Source organism: Kryptolebias marmoratus, linkage group LG1 (genome assembly GCF_001649575.2).
Source record: "Kryptolebias marmoratus isolate JLee-2015 linkage group LG1, ASM164957v2, whole genome shotgun sequence".
Taxonomy (NCBI): Eukaryota; Metazoa; Chordata; class Actinopteri; order Cyprinodontiformes; family Rivulidae; genus Kryptolebias; species Kryptolebias marmoratus.
The window spans coordinates 1,801,657-1,828,480 of record NC_051430.1 but is presented as its reverse complement, the minus strand read 5'-3'; the positions used below and the strand labels follow the sequence as shown (position 1 = coordinate 1,828,480).

Below are 26,824 nucleotides of genomic sequence, written 5' to 3'. Positions count from 1 at the left end.
AAAAAAACAACAATTTTAAAAAAAAGAACCTCAACAACAAAAAACAGACCCTTGTTTGGCTAACCATAGGCTTGAGAATTTTACCTCTTTCTCCATACTTCATGCTTTACGACTGATGTCACAGCTGATAAGGTACTAACTACCAATAACTATTGGACAGAACATCACTTCAATTATGGAGTTCAGTAATCCCTTTCTGTGGTCAGAGCAGAGGTCAGATAAGACAGCATTTAGCTTTGCACAGTTTCAGAAAGCAACTGGTAGCCAGATGCTGGATACATGCATGTTAACTATATTTTCCCAACTTCATTCAGCGTATGAACAATTCTGTGTGACCTTTTACCCTTTTGTGCTACCAGTCGATTTGTAGAGATGAATGGCTACACCGCTGCCCTCAGGGACCAGTACATCAACACCTCCATGTCCACACACTACCAGCTCCTGCCTCACCTTTTCAGCTACGCTGCTCAGTCGGGACTGTTGACCCCTCAGCCTCGCAACCTCTACCCACAATCCCACCCTCTGGTGCTGCAACTGGTGGCTGCTGAAGACCTGGCCCCCCTGACCACTCCTATGCTTATAGAAGACGAGTGAGTAATGCATGAAGAACATACTACTCAGGATGTGGATATACCTAGTTGTTATAAATTTATTTATTTCATTGAAAATTCAGCTGCATTCCAATTATCACCTGCCACCAAAATGTGAAGGCAGACAATCATGTTTTTGTCTATGTCTGTGTACATGTGTTTTTCTGCAAAAAAAATCTCATGAAGCTCTGGACAGATTTAATGAAACTGTCAGAATGTAATTATTTGATGTACATCTAAAACTCAATAACATTTGGAGTCAGCTCAACTGAAGATGTCTGTCACAGCTAATGAGCTTTAGCCAACACAAAAATGTCTCTAACTCAATCAATTTTACTGATATTGAGCTAAAATTTGGTGTTGCAGTAGCTGAGAATCATATGCGTATATATATCACAACATATACTCTGAGGTCTACACATTATGTAACATCTGTGCTTAGAACTTTGACATTAATCTATGGTGTCAACCATGTTTGGCTGTTAACAAAATATCTCATGAACCATCTGATGGATTTTAATTGAACTTTTAGAAAGTAAACATTGAATGTACATCTATGACTGATTAACTTTTTAACTTAATCCAATTTAGGATGGTTGCCACAGCTAATTGACATTAGCCAACACAAAAACTGTTATGACTTCATCAGTTTTTAACCCAGTATCAGTAGAACTGACTAAGTAGAAACTGAGTCATTCACAACACATACTCTGATTGTGACGTTTCACTGCATTACACAAGATTGTTCATAAATTTATTTTTAAGGTATGCCTAAAATGGTTACAACTCTGTAATTTCTCAGCATATAAAATCCAAAATACCCAAGTCATTCTTGTCGGTCTTGTTGAATCCAGGTACAAGGTGACCCAGGTGGAGCTGTTTGCGCTGCTGTGTCGCCTGGCAGATGAGCTGCTCTTCCGCCAGATTTCATGGATCAAGAAGCTGCCTTTTTTCTGCGAGCTCTCCATAGAGGATTACACCTGCCTGCTCAGCTCCACCTGGCAGGAGCTCATCCTGCTCTCCTGCCTTACCATTTACAGTGCCCAGATCTTTGGAGACCTGGCTGATGTTACCGCCAAGTACACCCCTTCTGACGACGAAATCCAGGGGTTAGTGGCAAACACTTGAAAGAAGAAAACGGGTTCAGCATGTGTTGTTTGAGCAACTGTTCATAGATTTATTACTTAAATTAAATTTATTAATTAAATTTCATCTCTATTATAGTATTTGGCATAAAGAAAATGTAGCATATCTGACCATATGTTGGAAAAAATGCATTAAACAATTAAAGGCCTAGCATTTCTTGATGGAATGCATATTGCCCACCGCCTTTCATATCAGTGTTTTAAATTAAGACAATGTTGAGAAATGACAGATTTGTAGTAGTTTTGGTCAAACCTTGAAAATAATATCTTTTGCAATGTAATGCTAAACTGCAAGATGTCACGCTCAGAGTATGCATTTTGAAAAGCACTTCACTAACATGGAGGAATTTTACCTGGAGAGCCTGCTAACATACAAGAAAACCATTTGAAAAGCTAGAACTGTATATTATTTATCTTTAATAGAAGAAAAAAGAATAACCCCAGGTTTCTGATTAGTACTGTAGCTAAACTAATAAAAAGTCCTGTCTCTGTTAAGCCATGTATCCCTATAACTAACTAATAAGTTGTGATGACTTCACAAGAATCATTATAAATGCAATTATTTTAATTAGAGAGAAAATTCGTGCTGTTGAGCTCTTCATTCTCAAATAAAATAGCTTTGTCCAAATTATCAACATGTCTGCTAGATCCCATCCCATCCAGACTGTTCAAAGAGGTAATTCCTTTAATATCCCCATTTTAGATCTGCTTAATCTGTCTTTAATGAATGGCTAGATACAACAGAGCTTTAAGGTTTCTGTAATTAAACTTTTACTTAAGAAACCTGATCTTGATTCTAGAGCTGTGGCCAGTTACAGAGCTTTATCCAACCTCCCATTTATCTCAGAAATTCTTGAGAAAATAGTTGCAAGACAGAAATAATGTGTTTGAGGAGTTTCATTCAGGGTTTAGAGCTCAGCATAGCACAGAAACAGCACTGGTGAAAGTTACTAATGGGGATGATTAGTTTTTGCTCAACTGCTGACCTTAAATCTGCTGGGTATATAATAGTATCTTTCAGCCAACTGTGCTTAGAGTTTCACGGCCAACAACTTTACTGTTTTGGTTCAGTTTAACGCAGTCAGGGACCTGGTTTCCAGCTGCAACAGTTAGCTGTTTTTAGATTCAAATGGTATGTAGAACTATTACACCCTGTCCTTTGCAGCAGACACTAAAAAGATAAGGTTAGCAACTATTGTTTATCAGCTTACAAGCTAAGTGTTTTATAAACTCAAAGAGAAAGGTTTAAAAAACAGTGCCATCATAAATTGATGGCAAAAATTTCAAATGATCATTGTTCTTCTATTGTATTTTTAATAAAAAAAACAAATGCACTCTGTTTTTAATTCTACGATTTTATTTGAAAGGATAATAAATATACCATCTGACCCAAATCAGGTCTTAAAACAATTAAGATAAAATGGAAGATGTATCACAGGCTTACTGTGGTAGAAAACTAAGCCAAAACACAGAATGAGTGTACAAAAAAGTAAATACACCTTATAATTCTAATTCAGTGGTTTGTAGAACCACCTTTACATGTTTTGTAACCCAGTTTGGTCCAAGCTTCACCTATTGGACAGAGGCTTCACATTTGGTTCTAGAATCCTTTGGTCAGCGTAGGAATTCATTGTCGACTTAATGACTGCAAGGTGCTCAGGTCCTGTGGCAGAAAACCATCAGTTAGTATGAGGTGTTTGTACTGATAAGCAGGTGTTTGGGTTTTTCTATACACAGCACTGCGCATGAAGGAGTTAAACACACCTGTCTGTTGCAGAGAAACAAACTGACAAAACCTGCTTTTTTAGAAGAGATGGATCATTGATAAGTGTGACCACACTTATCAATGATCAGTTAATCAAAGATGTTGATTAGCATCATCTAGCTTCGTATTCTGAGAATGGGCATAGTTTTTCACATACTGCCTCTGATTTTGGTTTATTTTTTGTTAAATTATTAATAATTATTTATTAATTGTTGTTGCATATTTGAATTTCTGTGGACTTTAGTTTGTCTTAAGGTATATGGAAACATATTTTCAATGTTCTGGTGTGTCAAGTGCCCTGCGATAGACATGCAACTTGTGCAGGGTGTACCGGGCCTCTCGCACAGTGACTGCTTGAGTTAGGCACCAGTTCCTCACGACCCAGACAGTAGAAAAATGGGTAAAAGAAAATGGATGGAGGGAAGGATGATGTGTATAGTCCTACATTAAAAAGATGATGTACATCATTTAATTTAAATTTTCTTTTTAAATTATCATGACTGTTAACTTGGAGTGTGAATGTTAAGTGCTGAATGACTTGAAATTTGTTAAAGGGTGAATTATTAAGTGAACTGGTAAAGTTAAAACAGATAAAACAGAAGTTAAAATAAGCAAAAAAGTATCGAAAAACTAAAACAGAAAAACTGTTGCAAATAGTTAAAAACAACAAAACTAGTGCTAAAAGCAAACCATTTGCTAAAGTGAAATGTAGCAACACTGAAAACAAAGCTAAAATGACTAAAACAGTAGCTAAAAAATTGAATTGCCCAAACTGTCGGTAAAAGCTAAAATTAGCGAGATACTAGTTAAAAATTAAAAGTAGCATAAGCAACCAAAAATGGAATGTATGTAAAAAAAGTAGAACATATGCTGAAGCAAATTTTAGAAAACAGTTTTTTTAAATTGATATAAAAAAAAACTTAATGTATTTCTATAAGGATGTTTTTGTTAAGATCGAGCATGGTGAACCCGGAATGCAGACTCATAGTGAAATAAAATAAAAACTAATGTATTAACAAAAAGGAAAACAAAAGGCTGATGTGGCAGGAAAAACAAAGCAACAAACACTTACTGAAAAGACAAGGAATAGAAAGACAAGGAGCATGGCGTTGATAGGTACAGAGACATGGACAACCAGGCCGAATGAATGAACCACCAAGGAATGAATGAAACGAGACCGGTTATAAAAAACTTAAGGGTGAGTAGGAAATGAGTTACAGCTGGGGAAATGATAAGGAACAGGTAAGGTGGGCGTGGCAGACAGAGCAGAGAATTACAGAACTGAGGGCAGGTGAATGACACAGGAACGACAAAGAACAAAACATAAATCCAAAACACAAAGCACCAAGGAGCAAAAGTAAACCATATACACTGACATGAAAACACAAGAACCCCAAAAATGAAAAGACATACGGAAAAATAACACAGATCAACTCAAATCATGACAGTATTTTAAAATAAATAAAGTTACATAATTCTAAAAGTAGAAAAGTAAAAATACTAAAAGCTCACCATTCCCAATTGAGCTGAACATGTTAATATATGAATGGTTAAAACAGCACAAAGTATGTGAAAGTAGTTTGGTTTCGAAAAACATACAAAACAATTAACAGGAAAACAGTTTGAAGGCTGAATTAGCATTCAGACAATTCTGTTTGTTTGAGAGGAGTCGTGTTTGACAATGATGTTAAAAAGTTAAAAGGACAGTCATAGAGTAGACACAAGTCCTTAGGAATATCTCAGTGTGTGTGGGAGGTAGACATTAACAGCCTTTGGCTCTTTTTAACTGAAGACCAGAGGTCCCTTGGAACACATTTATTGTGGCACATTCTGCTGATCTATGATCGGAGAGGAATCTGCCGACTTCAGGATAACACTGTAGGCTTTTCCTCATCTGCTGCCGATAAAGTCTTTTTCCTTTGTTCATGTGTGCATTTGTCTTTAGTTATAAAGAATATCTCATGAACCACTGAACAAATTTTAATGAAACTTTCAGAAAGTAATTATTAAATTGACATCTACAATTGATGAACTTTTGGAGTCAACTCAAAGATGGATGCTAAAGAAATCTTAGTAGACAAAAATAGCTCTAACACAGTCAGTTTTACAGATATTGAGCTACAATTTAGTGTGGTAGTAGCTGAGAGTTATCCCCACTGATTGCCTAGAGTTGTGCTTAAAATTTTCCCATGAACTTCTGGAATCAACCCTCTTTGTGTGTTAGCAAAAACTGAAAAAATTTTAATGAAACTTCAGAAAATAATTGATCAAGATGGCTGCCACAATCCATTGACCTTATAAAATTGGCCATAAGTCAGACAGTTTTACAGATTTTGGAGCTAAATTTGGTATAGTAATTGCTAAACAATGTCCACGACACCAACTTTGAGTGCAACACATTGCCCTTCATATTTCCTTTTAACTGTGTTATTAACTGTTGGAATTCTCCCTGTTTGTTTGTTAGCAAAATATCCGATAAACCACTGAACAGATTTCAATTAAACTTTCAAAGCAATTATTGACTGAATATCTACAACTGTCTAACTTTATAAGTCAGTTTAATTCAAGATGTTTGTCACATCTAAATGACATTAGTTTACACAAAAATGGCTATACTTACAGATATTAAACTACAAGTTGGTGTGGTACTAGCTGAGAGTCATATACTGCACATACTCACAGTGAAGCAGTGGTTACAGCTGTTGCCTCCCAGCAAGAACGTCACAGGATTGCATCTCAACCTGGGGCCTTTCTGGGTTGAGTTTGCATGTTTCTCCCTGTGTACATGTGGGCTTACTCCGGGTACTCTGGTTTCCTCCCACAGAGGAAACATTAGCATGTTAGGTTAATTGGTATCTGTAAAATTGTCCCTAGGTGTGACTGAGAGCATGAATGGTTGTTTGTCTCATTTGACTCTATGTGGTCCTATGTGAAGGACTTGTGACCTGTCTAGGGTGTCCCCCGCCTCTCGCACAGTGACTGCTGGAGATAGGCACCAGCTCCCAACGACCTGGAAAGGAGAAGCGGGTAAAGAAAATGGATGGATAGATGGGTTAATAGTGTGTCATTTCTCAACATTAGTCAAAAAGTTTAGTGTAAAACTCTGGCATGAAAGGTGGTTTCCTACAGAACAGTGCACTGTTTTTGCTTCCCATCTTGGCTGCATAATAAAAATGCTGAAAACATTGTAGTCACAGCAAATATCACTGCCTCCTATTTTACTTTTGTTGAGGCAATACACTATTAGCACACACACACAATACAAATTATTAGATGTAGACTCCTGGAGATGTGCCAATTTTAATTTTTCACTAAGAAGGATGCCAACATGGGGAGTCAAATGGTCCACAATATAAAAATAAGCTCCTACAACAACAAAACATTCCATTCTGTGAGCCCAGTATCTGAAAGGGTTTTATATTTTCCTCCATCACAGCAGGGACATTATTTTTGTTGGTTGTGAGCCAGTGAAGTAGTGCATGAATAAGAGGAGTCCTCAGGACAGAGCTGTGGCTAGCACCGTCTGGCATACAAAATATATGCATGCCCACTCAAAGGTAGAAACGGATGCGTGGGGCCCTGAGTTTGACCTGTAAATCAGGTCTAAATCTTTTGACCTCATGACACATTTTCCCCTAATATACAATGGTGCTCTTCCTATTTGGACAGTTTGCGTTTGAGTTGAGGGTTTTTAGGAGTGGGTGTCTGATTTACAGCAGCATTGCTTAAGTTTATCAGATAGATTAAAAGTGAGAGACAGGGAAGTGATGATGAGGGAAATTAAAAGTTTTCTGTCTTCTTGAGAAAGCTGTGGGATCAACAAATGTTCTTAAGCTCTTCAAGTTGATCTGGCATGTTCCCTCCCTCATTTTTGCCTTGTTCACTGAAGCATGGGAGCCTAAGATAAATGTACTGAGAGGATTTCACATTATTGTTCACTTTGCTCTATTTTACTGATTTAATGTGGGCATGTAAGCTGTTAAACTCAGTCTTTTGTTTTATTTTTGAGCTGTAGAGTTTAAATGGGAATATCTCAAATGAACTGTGACCGTTAGAGACTCAAAATTGAGAAAACAGACAGATTTTATGTAGCAGTCTCGCTAAATTCTGAGTGTTTGCAACCAAGCGAACACTGAAGCCATGTTTCATGGGGTCATATTTGAAATTTATTTTTGTGTGTGTGGTGTGCAAAACTACATTCTAGGTCGTGCAAACTATTTCATTGCCCTTCTCAGCCTACTTTATATCCATCTTGGCAGCTTTTGTCACTCTTGCAATTTATCAGAACTTCACTGAATTTCTTCAATTTGACATTCAAAGCATTGGTGGGGGGTTCCCTCATGTAACATGGACATAGTGGCAGACCGGAGTGTGGCAGAGCAGTAGGGCTGCAATGCACCCAGTGGGTGCCCCCACTGCCCCCTGATGACACACAGAGAGGCTGCCCACCTGTATCAACCAAAACCTACCTCTGGGATCCCCAACAAAACAATTCAAGTGCGCGTTGAGGGACTGTTTCGAGTCATTTATTGTCTCTTGTTGACAGGGTGGCTGTTCTCACCTTACTTGTCATCATAGTGTATTGCACACTTTAGAGGATGAATGATCTGACCATCTGTCCCTGTGAGACACAGCGTCCATTACCTTCTACCTTTGTTTAGGATTAAATGTGCTTACACTTTTGAAAAAGATATTATCATCAGTGTGGTTTTTAGACCAAGAAACTCATGTGCAAAGCCTTCCATGGATTTTCTACCAAGATTGATGTGCAACTGGGAATTAATAATAGGACAATTAAATTATTTTAATCATCAAGGATGTACCTATCCCACACTTTGCCAGCTTGTAGTCTGTTCTCAACCATGTTGTTCATTAAAATGAATGAGACATGCATTGAACCAGGCCACCTCACCACAGTGAAGCTAGTTGCATTTGTACATCTGGCTAATATGGCTTGGCTCAGGGTAAATTGGTAGAGTCCTTACATGTCTGCCAGCTCTCTCTGAAATGCCCCATTTGTATGGAACCCAAGTGTGGTCAGCAGCATAACTGACCACTGTTTGTGTGTTTCATCCACTAGCTTCAGTGAAGATGGGATGGAAGTGATGGAGAGGTTGATATACCTGTTTCGCAAGTTCCATCAGTTAAAGATCAGCAATGAGGAGTACGCCTGCATGAAAGCCATCAACTTCCTCAACCAAGGTAACAGCAAACTGTTATCTCTGAATCAAACCTTTTCATTGCTTTGCTCTCTAACAAGACTAATGTACCTGTCCTCATGCAGATATTAGAGGATTGTCTAACATCTCCCAACTTGAGCAGTTGAACAAGCGCTACTGGTATGTGTGTCAGGACTTCACTGAATACAAGTACCCTCACCAGCCTAAACGCTTTCCTGAGATCATGATGTGTCTGCCAGAGATCCGCTGCATTGCAGGTAAGGCCTCTATGAGCTGCGAAGGCCATTAGTAACATGTTGATGGCTGCCTTAATGGGCAGGTAATTTCCAAAGGACATTTTCTTCAATTTTTTTCTTCAATTATTAATGATTGAATGCCATTAGATAATCCAATTCAACAGTAAAATGATGAAGTCACGATTCAGAAGGGGTTCACTACAACTGGAATGAGGCACAAAGTTATTTACCAACCCCAAAATAAATAAATAAAAATACAAAAAGAAGATAGAGACTTGAAAGTTGTAGTAAGAGGCAGTGGAAAAAGAGACAACGATGGCTATAGTGAGTTTTGAGTTTGAGCGATTTGTGGTATTTAGTGTTTTTAGATCATTTAGTTCGTGTGATCAATCTTTGTAAGATACAGCGCTGAACACTCAAGCCCCATATATATATATATATATATATATATATGAAGCCATTTATAAATAATATAATATATATTTTTTTTAATAATATTTTTCAATATTAAAAACAAAACTGAGCGTTGGATTTTTGTTTTTAAAAACAGAAAAGAAATGCTTTTATTGTAGTCATAGATATTTATTTACTTTCCTCCTAAGAGCATTGTAAAATCCATCAAAACATGACTTTTTTCATTGTGAAATAAATCCTTCTCACATCTAATCTTTGGCAGAAGTCAAAAGAAAACTGAAGATAAAAGAAACTAACATTATTATATAGTTATAGGTATCCACTATATTGTTATTGTTTCATGTGCTCAAATTTTCAGGCTTAAATAATCATTTTGATAATGTTTAAAGTTGCACACAATAATAAAAGTAAGCAACAAACTGCATTTCTGATTAATTTAGTCGAAAACACATTTTTTACATTTCACTTATGCTCCTCTGTATTCAGTTTCAATTTTATTTTTTAACAGGACAGTGCATATTAATAACAGTACATCTGTAACATGCCAGAGTTAGCCAGAGGCTAGTTTTCATCTGTTGTCCTGGTAGCCAGTTGTACAATGGCACCCTAAGAAAACATGGAATGTTAAACAATAAAATCATCAACAATTAGGAACGACATATTAAGACAGTGATAGTTCATAATAGAAGAGCAACCGGGATGGCAGCAAACGGTGAGATACAAGTGGAAGTAGTTCAACATAGCTATTCTTTAAGCACACATAGCAGTAGCAAAACGTAAAAAGCATAAAATCATCACTAAGTATCAAACATTAATTAAACTGAATAAAACATTGGGTAGATGCATGATAATTTAACAAACAATGCTGATAAAATCATAAAAACACGTGGTTTACACTGGGTCAAAAGAGAATCACATATTTACAAGTGAAACACATTATGTCAGCAACAGGGGTTTAATTTTGACAAATCTGACTGCTGATTGTTTAAGATGAGAGCAAAATAATTTATATGTGTTAATGTCTTTAATTGTTGTTGAAATTGCATTCCATTCATGAGAAGCTTTAACAGAAAAAGCTGACTGACTAAAGGCACTTTTTCTTAATGGGATAATAGTCACCTCGGGACACTCCTTGAGTGGTTCTATGTGTAGATGTTCTTAGACTGATAAAATCACTGAGAGGAGGTGGGACCATCTCATGTAGGATTTTGTAGAATGTCTGACAGACATTCATGTACTTAATAAGATTGTCCCAACTTAAATAATTGTATTTTGATAGAATGAAGCAGTGATGAAAGTGTTTTGGTTTCTTATGAAGTACTTTCAATGTCTGCTTGTATAAAGACTGTAACAGTTTCAGAGGGGTGGGGTTAGTCTGAGACCAGCTTGTTAGACAAGATGTGAAATGAGAAAGAATCATTGAGTGCATAAACATTTTGGCATATGTTGGCAGGTCTTTGGACAAGACACTGAACCCCTAGTTACTCCCAATCATGAGTACTTTGCATAGTGCCTGTAGAACAATATTATTAACAGTATGTTACATATTCAGAATGTACCTCCTGTGAGAAGGCCTTCCAGCCCTAAAACACATGAAGATTTTCCATTTTACTGTAAATGGGAACACGGTTTTACCTTCCTTCTTTCCTTCTTTTGGCTGCTCCCTCTTGTAGGGGTCACCACAGCAAGTGAACTTGCATGGAAGATTTGGCACATGTTAATATCTCAAATAACATTTGTTTTTCTAAATATAAAAAATAAAGTACTTTGATTGTCTCAAGACAACAAAACAGGTCAATTGTGATCTCAATAAAAATCACATCAAAATTAAAAATAGGAGATGTGGCTGTTCTTGGTTCCCATACTTTTCCTGCTGGAATCCAGCATAAATTCTTAATAATCAATCTTTGTTTTTATGTGAGATATAATCTAGTGTGTGTTGAAAATATCTACAAAAAAGAAACTGATTAAAAGTGCTGCATGTTTGATTTTCCTCACAGGGAAGTTGGTGAACATCCCTCTGGAGCAGCTCCCACTCTTGTTCAAAGCAGTCTTGCACTCCTGCAAATCCAGCCTGACCAGCTACAGAACTGGCCCGTCACCCTGTGTGACTGCCTCTGCCACAAACTAACCCCCGTTCCTCCTCCCTTGACTGCTTGAGTCAAGGAACCAGTCTCTACTCCTGTGAATGTGACAAGCAGCTAGTTTTTTTATATATATTTTTCTTTATATATTTATTACACGACAGAGCTGAATGTATGCTGATTTACACTGTGCACATGCTTCTGTACAAAACAAATGCTCGAAGATGCATTGGTCTTTGGAGTTTACAAGTGTATTTCCAGTTTGCTCAATGTGTCGATGTTGCCATTGTTACACTAGACTTTAAAAAGAACTTTTTTTTTAGACAGGGCAGCAAGACACATTAGTGATTTTTATGACTACCTCAGGAAGATCTCGTTGCTATTTTCAGGTACCCTTTCTTGCTTTTAAATGAAGAGTTGCCAGTCTAAAACCAAACTTGTGGATGCTTTGGCATCTCAATCAGAGACTGACTGCTTAAATGAGCTGCAAAAATCAGAGTTCAAAAACACAGTGTCTTAGATACACTGCAGATGTAAAATTAATTAGAAGAATTTTAGCTACTATATATGCATGGACTCTCAGATATCCTGCTTACGGGAGGCGGTCCTGTCAATTAACATTCCATGAGTTAAAGTGACAGTTACTGGATATGTGGGAACACCAAAAAAGGAACATACGGGTATTTTTACAATCATGAATTTAGGATATAAGGCTTAGTTGCAGGGGAAGGGGAGGATAGCTAGGTTTGCTTTTTTTTTTCTTTCCCCTTGACCAAATTGTTATGCAATGCTTTCTTCACACACCCACAGATGGGTAGGGAGCTGACAGCTCAACCAAAGAAAAAAAAAAAGAAAAGAAAATATTTCTTATCAATGAAGGATCAGGATAAGAAACTAATCAATATGTAACAAAGAGGAGACAAGTAAGTCACTGGAATTCATTCTTAATGCTGCTAAACATACATATTGTGCACACATGCATAAAGTAGACATGGACAAAACATGGGGTGTTTTAGCCTGTCATTAGTGCACCATACGAACTCTGGCTAAATGTGGTTAAAGTGAATGTCAATGGAACTACATAATCCTCAATATATTCTGACAAACCGATAACTCACAATGCACAAACTGCATGGGTCAAAACATTTAAACAAACTGCTAAACCTCAAAGAACAAACTGAGATGATCTTATCCAGCTTTAGAATAGGTTGTCTGTTGAAAAGTTCTGGCTTGTAGAGCTTTTGAATTGACAAACTCGTACGATTTATGTTGAGCTGTGTCTCACGCATGAACACCAAAGATACTCAGGGCAAAGTGAAAACAATCAGGCTAGTTTTAGCAGCAAAGTTGACCTACAGGTCAAAAGCTAAATTTTTATTTAATGATGACAGGCTCATTGTTAACAGAATCTCTCTTTAACCTGGCCAAGAGTTAATCCTGTGTGACTGACAGGGCCTATGCCTCAGTGAATCCAGACTTAAGTGAAGGCAATTTAGGTTACTTGCCTCTGGATTGAATCCACCCTGTGACACATAAGCACAGTGTCTTAGAAAGAATAGCCATAAAAATGATCTCATTTTGTAAGTATAAGAGGATCATTTTAGACCACTGCAAGGGTCCTCGTGGATCGTTTGGGGATTTAGCCATTTTATGATGTGCGAGCAATTAGAAGTGCAGGAAAAATGCAGTCCTCGCAATGACTCTTTTTTTGCACATGCCAGTGAGGTTCAGAGACCGGGACGCATGATTGCGCCTACTTTCCATCCAGTGTGTTCCTCTCACAGGTCCCTGTCGACCTGGATTTAAACAGGGTAAAGTGAGTGTTATGTATTGCATTCAGTAGTTCTTCAGTGATCGTGCTGATTTACCTGTAGTGTTAGTAGATGTAGGTTCTAGGACATTGTAGGTAGTCTTGTAGAAAATTGTTTTTCTTAAATTTTCTTTTTCTCCTTATTTTTGCTCAAGGTCCCCACCCCACCAGCCTTTTATTCAGAGAAAAAAGATTTAGTCTGAAGGTGAGGCAGGCAGGGTGATTTTTTTTCTCATGGCATTGGTGATGGGTGGCAAGAGATGGCGGTATCTTGAGAATGTTGCAGCTTCTTTGTTCTCAGTTTCTCTGCGTGTAGTTGTGACAACGCCACCAGTCCAATGCAGCAATCCTCTTTCAAAAGCTTCAGGCAACATCTTTCTGTCTATTTTAAAAATTGCATTTTTATGTATCTCTGAAGTTACTGTTAATGTTTTTTGTTTTTTTTAACATTTTTGTGAGGGGATGAAAGCAGCTCCAATCATTTTCTAAAGTTTAAAAAAATTCTTAACATTTTTTTTTCTTCCCATAACTCATTTCCTTGTCCACAGTATTTAAAAATATAAGTCAGGTAATGTCACAATTTATATTAGCAGTGCTGAAAACATGGAATCTGGTGTTTTGTTCTAAATTTCACTAAAGTCAGACCTCTGTTCTTTTGGAAAACACAAGAGAAACTGACTCAAATAAAAGCATTTTTCACTTAAGCAAAAAATACATTTAATTTCTCTTCTCTTGTGAGACCATATTACATTTTTTGTTCTATTTCTTGAAATCTGCCTCCATTCCTGAAAAACAGTTAAATGGATTTTTTGTGATGCTCCTAAAAATAAAAATATCTTTATCTGAGAAAAAGCAAGCTAAGCATGATTTCTCTCTCTCTCTCTCTCTCTCTCTCTCTGATATATATTTTATATATATGTATGTTAACCTTCATTGTGTTGGTCTGGAGACAGAAATCTCAGAACATAAAACAAACTGCATGGTTGTATAAAACTAGCATAACATAAAAAGCTATCCACATATATTTTTTTTATTTGCCTTCTGGTGACCTGACTTTTTTGTGACATAATCTCAGGGTAGATAATTTTATGCAACAAATGTTGAAGCAATGAAACATGATTTAAATAGAAAATAAATCCCACTTCATTTCAGTCTGTCAGTATTACATAGAAACTGTCAAAAACCTTCCCAGCTGTCAGAGGCTTCTTGTGTGCACAGAAAATTGATGTTATAAGAAATGTTTTACCAGCTCATAGAGGTTTTCTGTGGAAATGTTAGGAAAAGTTACCATTTACCCAATACATATGTAGCTCTGTAAACAGCCTCAAATTTGGAGAACTGGAGTTTAGGTTTGATAGGACTGATCAGCTCATGGCTAGTCTGAATGCAGCTAAGACCAAAGTGAAGTGTGAGCTTTTTGAAGAAGGTCCTAACTTCAGAACTTCAAAACGTTATTTCATAGATTTTTACTTTGCCATTGATTTCATATTTCACAGTTATTTACATAGAATTCCATGGTTAGTTGCAAGCATAAATAGCACGAGCAGTATCAATTTGTAGCACTTCTAGGACATCCAGGGGTCACAATTGGCAAGGATAGCATAGTATTTCGGCTGAAATAACTGTATAGTGCAAAATTGGTGGTAGTGTAAAGTAGTGTTTCCTAAACTTTGCTGCTTTTGACCTGCAAAATGAAAGTTGCAGACACTCATGACCCAGACTATTCGGGTAAACCTGGTTTATAAAATAGTGTCTGTTGTGCGAAAGTTTGAAGATCTGAGCTGCTTTAACATGGCAGATTGATGACCTAAGTTTAGCCCTTGGCTATACTTAGCTAAGGGCTAAACTGAATGGATCCACTTCTAAAGCAGATTTCTGCTCTCTTAAAACACCTATGGACTTCAAAGATATTTTAAAAACCTAACTAGCATTAACATTACTTTCACTGTACAAGTTTATTTCAGCCAAACTATACAATTTCTGCTAGTTGTGACCCCTAGAATTGCTGCATGTTGCTACTGCTAGTGCTATTTAACTAACTATATAATTTTTTTTGTAATGTGAAACTGATATCTATGTAAATGTTTTTAAATAGTGTGTTACAGGAACTGTTGTGAAATTTTGAAGATTGTAGTTGTATTAAGGCTTCAGTGATCCACTTTGGCCATTGCTGCATTCAGACTAGCTATTAGCTCATCAGTCTGTCAGATCTAAACTTTATTTGTTCAAGCTCAGGCTGTTTTAAGAGCTGGTACAATATTAGTTATTAATAACTTGTACACAGAAACCTTTAAATGTAGGCTACTGGAGTAAGGTTCAGGGTGACAGACAACAATGTGGCCTCAGGATTATACTAAACATCATGACTGCTGAAGGATTTTTTTTCTTTCACGGTAGCAGCTGATTAGTGCAAAATAAGACAACACCTTACTGCCTGACCTCTCATTACACGATTCACACATGTTGAAAAAAGTCTGTTATGTTTCATGTTTTTTATTTTTTGTTTTGTGCAGACAAGATGTTTGTAATTTCTGTACTGAAACTACCTCTTTATTTGTCATTGTCTCGATTTTTTTCTTCCTATTTATTGGTTTCATTTCAACAATGCTCTGTTTTGTTTCACTCAGTGATGTTTTAAAACTCATGTCAAGCTCTGATACCTGCCTTTTTTTTCTTGAACGCATTGCCTCATGTTACTTTCTTACCTCAGACACTCCTGCGGTGTGTTGGCAGCTTTGATTTTTAACAAACCCTCACATTCTCACAATTTTACTTTGCCTTTTGTTGAATTAACGTCATCTCATGTTTGCGCTCCTACCCTCTTACCATGAATCCAAAACTGAAGATGAAAGAATGTCAGTGACAATATCAGTGTGCTGATGCAGGATGCATTTTGCTGCACCTAACCAGGGCTTTATTTTCTGCGGTGACCTTATAAAAGTGCACCTTGTTATCTCATAAATGGCTGTTTGCTATGTACATTATATTCTCCACATCATGATATGCCTCTGTGTGTGTTTTATATTTTCTTTAATCTCCATTGTGTTTTCTGATTGTTGATCACTTGTAAGGCAGTTCAAGGTGACACAGAGCACAATCATATCTGACTCTGTCCAAGCTGTTTGTGATCGATTCTCAATCAGAGATTAGAACTGTGGTCAAACTGACATCTGCTTGTGCTAATGTGCGTTCACTTGATCATGTGACCCTGGCACTGTGGCACGAGACCACAAATACTCTGGAATTAGTGTTATCACTGAGGCAGGGCTCACATCGTGTGGAAAATGACGACACCCAGTCATGTTTTGGTGCTCTAAGAGCCTGGACTTGCTTTTTAAAGCCGCATTCAGCATTTTAATTTTGACCTTTCAGTCACTTTTTGCCTGAGCTGATAGGCTATCTGCCATTTTAAAGGACTAGATTGTTACAACTGACGTTTGTGGTCTTTTAAAAGGGTAGTTTGTTCATTTCTGAAATTATGTTATGTTATGTGAAATAGTTAAAAATTGTGACATCAGTCACAGAAATTGGAGTATGGAGAATGGGGCAGAAGAATTCCTCCAAGCTAGACTAATGGCTAGCCAAACTAGGGCAATTTAAAAAAAAAAGTTTTTAGGATTAGAAAATCACTTTTTTAAATAACATATCAGTGTGAAAGAACTCTATAAGCTAATTTTACATGAAACTGTTTGTTTAGTTTGTTGCATTTTTCTTCTACACAGGTTTGTTGTTTTTGAGAAAGAGTTGTTTTAGAAGTCTGAAAAACAATAAAAAATGTGCCTGTTTGGATAGCCATTAGTCTAGCTTAGAGGACTTCTGCCCTTTTCGCTGTACTCTATTGTGTATAACTGATGTCTCAGCTGATAAGGTACTAACAATTAAAAACTATTTGACTGAATATCACTTCAACATGACCAGACTATCCATTTAAAGTCTCATTTTTAATCAAGAAGCCATGCTTAACTGTAAAGTTTTCCAATGTTTATTTACTTTTATGTTGCAGTTTTCAGGCATTTTACTCTCTGTAATCTCAGTAGTGAAAAGTGATGAAAAAGTTAATAGAACTAGGAATTATCTTTTCTTTAAAGGCAGACCACCATACAGGTCCAATTGTAGTGCCGTAGCACTGTCAGAACCCTGTTGTACAGGAGCACAAGATGAGAAGAGTTTGAGGGATGAAAGAGTTTAAAAAATGTTGATTCATCTCAGGGAAGAAATAGATTTACAGAATTTAATCAACTGAAATGTCTTTTTTTTTGTTATGAAATTTCTTGTCTGCTCTTGTTACTGTAACTACCTGTGAAGAATGTGATCCATTACGTGTTAAAAAAGCATGTTTAGAATGTGTTAGGACATGAAATCAAATAAATGTGAACGTTATGCAAGTGCAACCAGGCTGTTCTTTGATTTCTGTTTTTAGCTTTTGTTTGTAGAGGAAATGTTTAGGTATTGCCCACCGGCCAAAAGCAAATTGGCGATATTGTTTTTTCCCTTGTCTTTGAGCATGTGCGTTTCTTTGCCTGTAGCGTTTTAATGAAACTCAGAAAGTAATCACTGGATTGACATCTACAATGGATTCATTTTTGTAGTCCACCCAGTTTAACATGGCTCCCACACTTAATCAGCCTTAACTAACGCAAAAATTGATACAACAGTCAATTTTAGATATTGAGCTAATTTTGATGTAGTAGCTGAGAGTAATTCTAAACAGTAATTGCCTGAATGCTTTTACATCGCATTAGATTTAGTATAATTGCATTAGATCACACCTAGCATAATTTACAAGGTTTGACAAAAATGGTTAAAACTCCATTATTTCGCATCTTAAGACAATCTTAATTCAAAACTGGCATGAAAGGCTCACATACCTGCAACAGATTCTTTTTTATACCACCAAGGCTGAGAGACAAACACATCGAAGCAAAGATTTGAGACAAGTAAGTAATTTTACTTTTAACATTCAGTTTCCATTCAAGTAAAAGAAAAAAAAAAGAAAAATCAATGTGGAAAAATAAAGTACAAAGTATGATGGGTATTGTACCTCGTGTTATACATAAATGTATAAACATAATCATGTTAAACATTGACACAGGAACATGCATGTTCATTTTTCCGGTATTGCAGCAAACTGATGCATACAGTGACCTGAAAAAGTATTCATATCCCTTGAACTTTTCCATATTTTGTCACATTACAATCACAAACTTCAAAAAAAATTACTGGGATTTCAGACATCAAACCAACACAAAGTAGCACATAATTTTGAAATGAAAGAAAAATTAAATGTGGTCTTCTAAATGTTTTACAAATAAAAATCTGAAAAGTCTGGTATGCATTTGTATTCACCCCAATGAGTCCATTGTTTGTGGGACTACCTTAGGCTGAAATTCCAGCTGCGAGTCATTTGGGGTTTGTCTCTATCAGCTTTTTTACAAAATAGCTCAAACTCAGTCAGGTTGGACGGAGAGTGTTTGTGAACAGTGGTTTTTAAGTCTTGCCATAGATTCCCAGTTGGATTTAGGTCTGTACTTTGACTGGACCATTTTAACACATGAATATGTTTTAATCTTAAGAAATCCATTGTAGTTTTGGCTGGATGTTTTTGATTGTTGTCCTGCTGGAAGGTAAACTTCTGCTCCAGGCTCGAGTCCTTTGCATCCTATAACAGGTTTTCCTTCAGAATTGTCCTGCACTTAGTTTTCATACAGTGGAAGCTGTGAAGAAAAGCATCTTCATAGCATGATGCTGCCACCATTATTCTTTACAGTGGGGGAATGGTGTGTTCAGGGTGAAAGGGCAGTGTTTATTTTCAGCCACACATGGTGTTTTGCATTTTGAGTTCGATGAGTTCAGTTTTCAGCTGTTTTTCAACAATGGTTTCCTTTTTGCCACTCTTCCATAAAGGCCAGATTTGTAGCCTTTGTGGACTAAAACAGCTGTCTTGTAGATAGAGTCTCTCACCTGAGCTGTGGTTGTCTGCAGCTCTACTAGAGTTACCATGGGCTTCTTGGCTGCTTCTCAGTTTAATCCTCTCCTTGTCCAGTGTGTCAGTTTAGGTAGACAGCCATGTCCTGCGTGGTTTGGATACTGGATACTGCATGCTTGGTGTCAAAGCAGAGAAACATTTTAAGCATGTGAGGACCAGGATTGAACACCAATGTCATAAACAGTTACACATTACTACAAATTTACAGAGCTTTAACTTAGACTGTAGCTGCTTGTTTCACAGCAATTCATGCCTTTGTCCTCTGACAAAAGTGTGAACCCCAGTTATATGTGAACAATATCCTGGAGACATTATCAATTTTCCAATGTTGACTCAGAAACTATTACACTTGCAGATGACAAAGTTGTAATTGCAATTGCTGTTTAGACGAGACCACAACAAAAGCTGAATTTTTGTAGTTTTCATGCCAGGTCATTAGCTGGCATTGAGATTTTTGTATTTCAGTGACATGCTGATGTGTACAGACAGTTCAGTCTCAAGGATAAAAACAGTTACAGGCCCATTCAGTATTTGTAGAATGTGAGAAATGTCTCCACTGTCCCAAGTGATGATATAGCTCATGTTTTTGTCAAAAGTTTTGATAAACTGAAAAGATTAAAAACTTCAAACAGCACTCTGCTATCCACCATTGTTATAGTTCTTCATCTACTCATGCAAGCACAGAAAAACTATTTACTGCAACTATCCTTAGTGTGTGTGTGCAATTTCACATCAATGCTGGGCATTTCTAAAAAGACCTGGATTTAAAAAGTTGCAATTTCAGAGGAAACAACCACTGTTGTAGTATACACAAATGGCCGAAACACAACAGAAATGTTCCAGTTTCACTTGGAAAAGATGTTGTGTAAACAAAGCCTAAACAGCTTTGCCAGCAGATGTGATCTCTTGGACAAACTTCTCAACTCTGCAAGGAAGTAGTAGAAAGGAGCACCTCTCTGCAAAACAAAACAAGGCTATACAGTAATAAACAATCTGTGTATCAGAATTTGATTTTAATCTTTATTTGGTCAGGATTAGGTAACCTGGAAGTTTGGTAAGAAGCGCTAGCAAACAACAAAGGTTAGCTTGTTACCAGCCACCATAGACATTCACGTAGACACCTCGAAGACTGGCGCTATCTATTGGAGCTGATGTATCAGCATGGCCACCATATTGGCTGGGTCACTCACGCGCACCCCCTCCCATCTCATTTATTTGTACTGAGGAAGCTGTATGCCCAACTAAAATAATCAGAACTCCAGAATTTTTAACTGATTTTTGCACAGTTTGGTTTGCTACAAACAGCAGAGATATAGTTATGATATAGAACGCTTTCACACAATAAAAATATGTGCTTTCATGCTGAAATACTTTGTTTTATGTTCTTTAACAAAGATAGGCATATGGTATGACATATTGATAAATGTATATTTCAATACATTTCATATTTTAATAAAGAAACAAGTTTAATTGTTCATTTGAATTTATTTTACTCTCACACACAAACATCTTGAGCCTTCTGTACACAACAATAATCTCTTCATATTTTTGTGTGCTGTGCATGCACACACCCATGTACAGTTTGTTTGTTTTTTAAAAGCCTGGAAAAGTAATTGTTGTGTGCCCACCTTATTACTAAAGTAGGCAGAACACTCTGAATTAAATCATCACAAAACCACTGTCTTTCAGTTGCTTTATTGAACAAAGTCCATCCTCTAACTTGCCACTTCATACACCTGCGCATAAACTCTGAACCACATTATGTCATTATGTCATCATGCAAGCACATAGTGAGCCTCAATACATGATAGTAATCTTTAAAATCTCCAGGTCATTCCAAGGTCTTACACTGTCTTCCTTGTAGCTGGAGAGCAGAGCTTTACTTTCAGGGAGGTGCTGAGAAAAGTCTACTGGAAGGATCTCTGCAGCTTTCCTTCAGGTTTCTGTGTTCCTTGTTGCTACAGGCTAAAATATAAGCCATATAATACTTAAAAACAACTTCATTAAAAACATTTAAAAAGGTTTTAGTATCCCACAGTGTGTTGCAATACACAATACATCACTAATTCCTAAACACGCAGAAAGAATTAACAGTTTAAAACTGGTTTAGCAAAGCCTGAAATTAACTTTAGCTTTACATATGAATCATAGACATGAATCATAGACATTTCTGTTAGCATGTACAGTAAAAAAAAAACTCGCCTCCTCTTTAGAGATGAGATGGGAAGTTGAAGACAGATGGGGTCACACCTTCTCTAAGCCGGTCCTGTTAAAATCCTCTGGTTTGAAATGTTCACTACAGAGCTGAGAGACTGTAGCAATAAAACCCTCCTTCTTACTGCAACTTCCCATTACCTCTATAAATCTGTGTTACTGGGAAACCTTCAAAATGTAAAAAAAACCCAGAAAGAGCTATGAGAGACAGACCACCAGTTCTTCCTTTTAGCATTTTGTTGTTTGCCAAATAACGTTATCTACGATGACAATGTTATAAATGGTCAAATAACCAAAATTATTGTTTAATCTTACTAGTAAAAGGGGATCCCAAGTGATATAAAATACGGTCATACCTGTTCGTGCTGTGTTTACTCCAGTTGGCTCTTAGGGAGGAGAGATCCATCCAATATGGCGGCAACGCAGGATGCGCTCCAGCATGTAATGAGGCCTCTATGTATTTATGTCTGTGCAATATCGATCTATCAGGACCTGATAATCCAGTCAGATCTATCAGCCAAGGAGACTTACAAATTGTTTAGAAGATCAAACCGCTGTTAAACATGTCCTCTGTCAAAATAGTGCGTGGTTGTAGCGCCACCATACTATCCACTACATTGCCCAGACTGCTGCAAAGAGCCACTTCCAGGTCACCTAAACCTGGCCAATTAAATATTAAAATCAGATTCTATCCTGCTGCCCATTTTCCGATTTTGTTTTCGATCTGAGCCTACAAGTGAAATGTGAAAAACCAGGGATTTTTTTATTTAGTTTTAGTGTTATAATAAAAAACAAACAAAAAAAATAACCAGTCATTATTTGATTTTTGATTGCCAATTGAAAATAAAAAGAGCAAATGATACATAAATGATAAACTATTAATATTGTTTTGTTTTGCAGCATTTAAATTTTAAAGCACAAATAAAACAACCTCAAACCTTCAATGAATAAAAAATAAATTAAACTGTGCTTGGTCCAGCTGCAGGTGCATTGTCTTCCAGCAGTTTCGATTTAGTTTTTGATATTGCATTTTTCAAATTCTTGCCGAGCAACCTGTCAGTATTACAACTACAGAGTAACTTATAATCATTAGACCTTACATCTAGCTCAGTTAACCCAATAAAAATAAGCATCTTATGAGGTCTTGGCATACTATTGCCCCTTTTACACAGGCCCAAATTCAGAAGTCCAGCTCTACTCCGCTCTACTTGGCTCGGCTCGATAAAGTTTGCATCGCGTTTACACTGGCCAGTTTGGTCGGTAGCAAAGGAATGCCTGCTTGTGTTGCAGGGGACGGGGCCGCGGCGTGGGGGGGTGCACTACTGAAACTTGGCGCAAGTTGTGTAAACAATGAAAGCGCTATGGACAAAGTTGGCCCTGTGTTGTTGCTGTTTTTTAAACTTATGGGGATTCTCCTGAGACTTCAGGAAGAGAGGTGCAGTGGAAGAAATGCTCTGGATTGTTGCGCGGAGTAGGACAGCTGTTATCTGCCGGAGATTTCAGGCTTTACAGCACCTTCAGCTGGGGGACAGACGGCATAGACGTTGCAGGGTAAGCTAACGCTGTTGTTTGTATTCATATCTTTCACTTTTTATGCTTGCATCTGGTCACACCCACGACCAATGAGTGAACAGGAGCTAAGCTTGTGCCACCCACGAAGCAGGGCCGGCCCTACTCCAAAGCAGGGACCAAAGAAGCAGGGTCGACCTCGAAAAAATGCAAATGTAAACGCGTGCAAAGCAAGTCAAGTAGAGTGGAGCAGGGACCTTTAGAGCCCGTGTGAAAGGGGCATGTGTGAGGAAGACCAGGGTATCCCCAGACGAATGGAGCTATACATCAGCGTGAGTTAGCTCAGGACAAAACAAAGGTGGTGTGACTGAAAGCAAAGATGCGGCTGCTGGGGAAGGTTAAAAGGCAATTTCAGAGCCAGCCCATGGAGAAAACTGCTTCCATCTCTACTACTTGCAAGTGTTTGCTCACTTGAAACTAGAATGAATGATCTACAACTCAAGCTAACAACAATTCTGGTGGAAACATGGCTAATCTCTGTCATTCCCGACGCTGCTGTTAGCTAACAACTTTCCAGCTTGACAGAGACTTTGAGCTGATAGGTAAAACTTGAGGTGGCTGTGTGTGCATTTATACGAACAACAACTGGTGTAATAAAGCTAAAATCATCCCCAACCTCTACTCTGCTGACATAGAGTGTTTGACTGTTAAATACAGGCTCTTCTATCTACCCAATGAGTTTACCTCTGTTAGTATTACAGCAGTGTAAATAACCCCTAGTGCCAACACCAAAAATGTTGAAGAAAGAGTTGAGTCAAAAGGCAAAACTTTTGATTTACTGGTCCATCTACATTCCAAACCTCACCTATAGTCACGAGGTTTGGATCATGACCAAAAGAACGAGATTCCAGATACAAGTGGCTGAATTAATCTTCCTCCGTAGGGTGGCAAGGCTCAGCCTCAGCGATAAGGTGAGAAGCTCTGCCATTCGGTGGGATCTCAGAGTAGAGCCGCTGTTCCTTCACAAAACATTCAAAACCATTTGAAACCATCCAGCACCATTCAAGATTAACTCCAAACTTAGGGTACATAACTTTCTGACTGTACCATAACTTACATTATGAATCATAATGGCTTCCATGGAAAAAGATCCAGGAGGCCTCTAGTATTGACAAAATAACAGAAAGAAACTGACTGTAATTCACCAAAATACCATGTTGGCAAGTTTCAAAGTTTCTGGGACTCATGAAGCTCTGTTCACATTATTTGTGTGTGTGTGTTTTTTTAAATTATTGTCAAAGGGGGCAAACAAATTTATCTGTGTCTGTATATTTAGGCCCGAGCAGCAAAAGCACTGCAAAGGCCTATTGTATCCCTTCCGTTTATTATTCTTCTTCCGTCAAATGAATTGGTTTTTTGGAGGCCTTAACATATATGAAAACTCACCAAATTTGGCGGACGCATCAGGGCTGTGTAAAATTTACGTGTTTTAAGGTTGTCAAAAAAATCACAATAGAAATGGCTTAACAGCCCTCCATCCCCGCAAAACTTTCAAAATACCCTCCATATTGACCTTATTTTCCCAACTCCCCAAGACCTACAGAAAACCCTCCTGCAACCATGCTCTACACCAAAGAGGGAGTCGGCCATTTTGTCTCAAATGTCAGATTTTGACCCCATTTTGACCGTTTATAGCCTACGCATTTGATCAAACTGCTCCTAGAGATTTTGATCAATTGGTTTCAAACTTGGTCAGTTTGCTCATAAGGCATGGGGGATTAAAAGCTATCAAAACGGTGAGTTTTTGTGCATGCTGAAGGGGCGTGGCCAGCTGAAATGTACGAGAGCCTGTATGCTCTTACTCGGCATACGTGTACAGCAGATAGGTGAAACTTCACAGGTGGATGTCTTATGGGCAGGGGTGGCTGGTGGACAAAATGTTTTACCAGCCACTCAAATATTTTACCAGCCACTATTTTTTGTTGTGACAAAAAGTTATTTCATATGATGATGATGATGGAGGTGGGTGGAAGCAGTTGTGCTGCTCTACAAGCTGAACAACACCTCTTTCTGGACACTGCATGGAAATAACTAGATTTTTCTTATTTTATTTTTTTTTTTATTTTAAACCATTAAAAGATGCATATCTGTACATAAAAAATTCAGATAAGTGAAATTTATTTCTGTGGATTGTTTTTGAATTTTTTTTTGTTCTTTTGTAAGTTTTTGTATGTAAGTTGTAATGTTTTTCAGACACTTGCTGCTTTTAATGCATAGATCTATTTGTGCCACCCGCTTATATTTAACAGGTAGGATATTCTGATGAAGGAAGTGATTTTTGTGGTTTTAGAAAGGTTTTCGTCGTGGATATAAATTGTTCCAATGCTATGCTAAGCATAACTCCTAAGCTTCCACTTCAGTATCCGATGATATTTAACATTAACACAAACCGCTGTAGTTTTCAGTTTGTAAACATGACGGTAGCAGTTTTTGACGGGTAGCACCGACCGTTAGACATAACTGTTTAGCCGTGCTACGGTAGGAAAATCTGACGAAGAAGCACAGATCGTCAGAACACCGTCCGTAGGCGCAAACGCACACTGACCGACATCATGACGTCATCTTCTTCTTCTTGATTTTTATTGGTGGTTGGTAAACAACTGAAAGAATCAATACAGCCACCAACTGGTAAAGAGTGTCTGCTAAAATTTTCTCCTTCTTGCATTTAGCAGCAACTCGAGCACATTGCTGCCCCCTACATGTCAAGAGGACAAATAACACCTTTTCTGTTCAATTTGCCAACCCGCCACAGTGGCGTGTGTGTTGATCAAATTCACATTGCGTTTTCAAATATTTACCCGCATTTGGCCGGTGGTGGGTGCTAATCACCCCTGTTTATGGGTCAAGGAATAGTCTTTTAGAGTTCAAAGTCTCAAGGTCAAAGGGTCAAGATCATCATCATTTGGACTGAAGGCAAATTGGGATGTTTGCCAAAAGCTGCACCTGGTGGATGCATAGACGGTGGTCACCGGAGCTCCTGCGGTTGCAAGGATGGAGCGGCAGCTTTAATTTATTAATTATAATCTGTTTAATATGTATTTTTTTTTGCAAAACTCTTAGACAGGTTACAGAGAAGTGAAGGCTCGCCGTAATGTGAACTTGGCAGACTCACCCAGCTGTCCACCATCACTCATCGCAGATCCTCGCTCACAGCTGCCAATTAGCATCCAGATTTGGGATATAAGGCTCCCCATCCACGGCTCCTCCTGCTCGCCAGCCAAGTCTCGTGCTCCCGACCAGCTCGCCTCTCTGGCCGCGCTTCTCCCCTCCGGCGATTCTTCCCCTCCTCCCCCGCCTCTCCCCACTTCCAGCAAGACAACCAGGAAGAAGTCACTGGGGCCGCCCCGGCTTCTCCAGCGCCCCCGCTCCGGCTTGAGGGCCTTCCTCTGCCAGGCGCCACCTCGATGCACCTGCTCCAGCAGCTTCTCCATCTGCTTCAATCTCCGGAGTTGCCCCTGTGGGTGAAAAGCCAGGTATGTCGCACACCGAAATGACAGTCGGAGTCGTTGGATTCCAGCCAATGCACGGGGGATTTTATTGACACATTTACTCTTGATCAGCTTGCCCCAAAATCCCAAAGTATCTTTGAGAAAGGGCGTATTTATACAGAAATCAATGCATGATGACTATGCATACTTCTGACAATTTACGTAACTTCTACGACACTGGGTCTAGCTCAACCCAATGTGTTTCCTGTGTTCCAGGAACCAGACAATTCCTGTTTTCCAGGAACCATCCTGTTATCACCACCACTGTTCCGAAGTTCTGGCAAAAACAACAGGACATTCCTAACAGAGTTTGGTGAACTTCTGCACTCTCTTCTCCTCCACA

General features: G+C 38.0%; 1 protein-coding gene across 3 annotated transcripts in view; it reads left to right on the top strand.

The window, feature by feature from the left end:
- Nucleotides 1-17,615, top strand: part of LOC108245785 (nuclear receptor subfamily 6 group A member 1-A) — a 169,973-nt gene extending 152,358 nt beyond the window's left edge. For all 3 annotated transcript variants that reach the window (XM_025009776.2, XM_017432970.3, XM_017432971.3), the window contains 5 exons: nt 360-590; nt 1,445-1,699; nt 8,581-8,702; nt 8,785-8,937; nt 11,331-17,615. In XM_025009776.2, the coding sequence (XP_024865544.1) occupies nt 360-590; nt 1,445-1,699; nt 8,581-8,702; nt 8,785-8,937; nt 11,331-11,461 (892 nt within the window). In that variant the 3' untranslated portion in view covers nt 11,462-17,615. The remainder of the gene's footprint in view (nt 1-359; nt 591-1,444; nt 1,700-8,580; nt 8,703-8,784; nt 8,938-11,330) is intronic.
- The last annotated feature ends 9,209 nt before the right edge of the window (nt 17,616-26,824 follow it).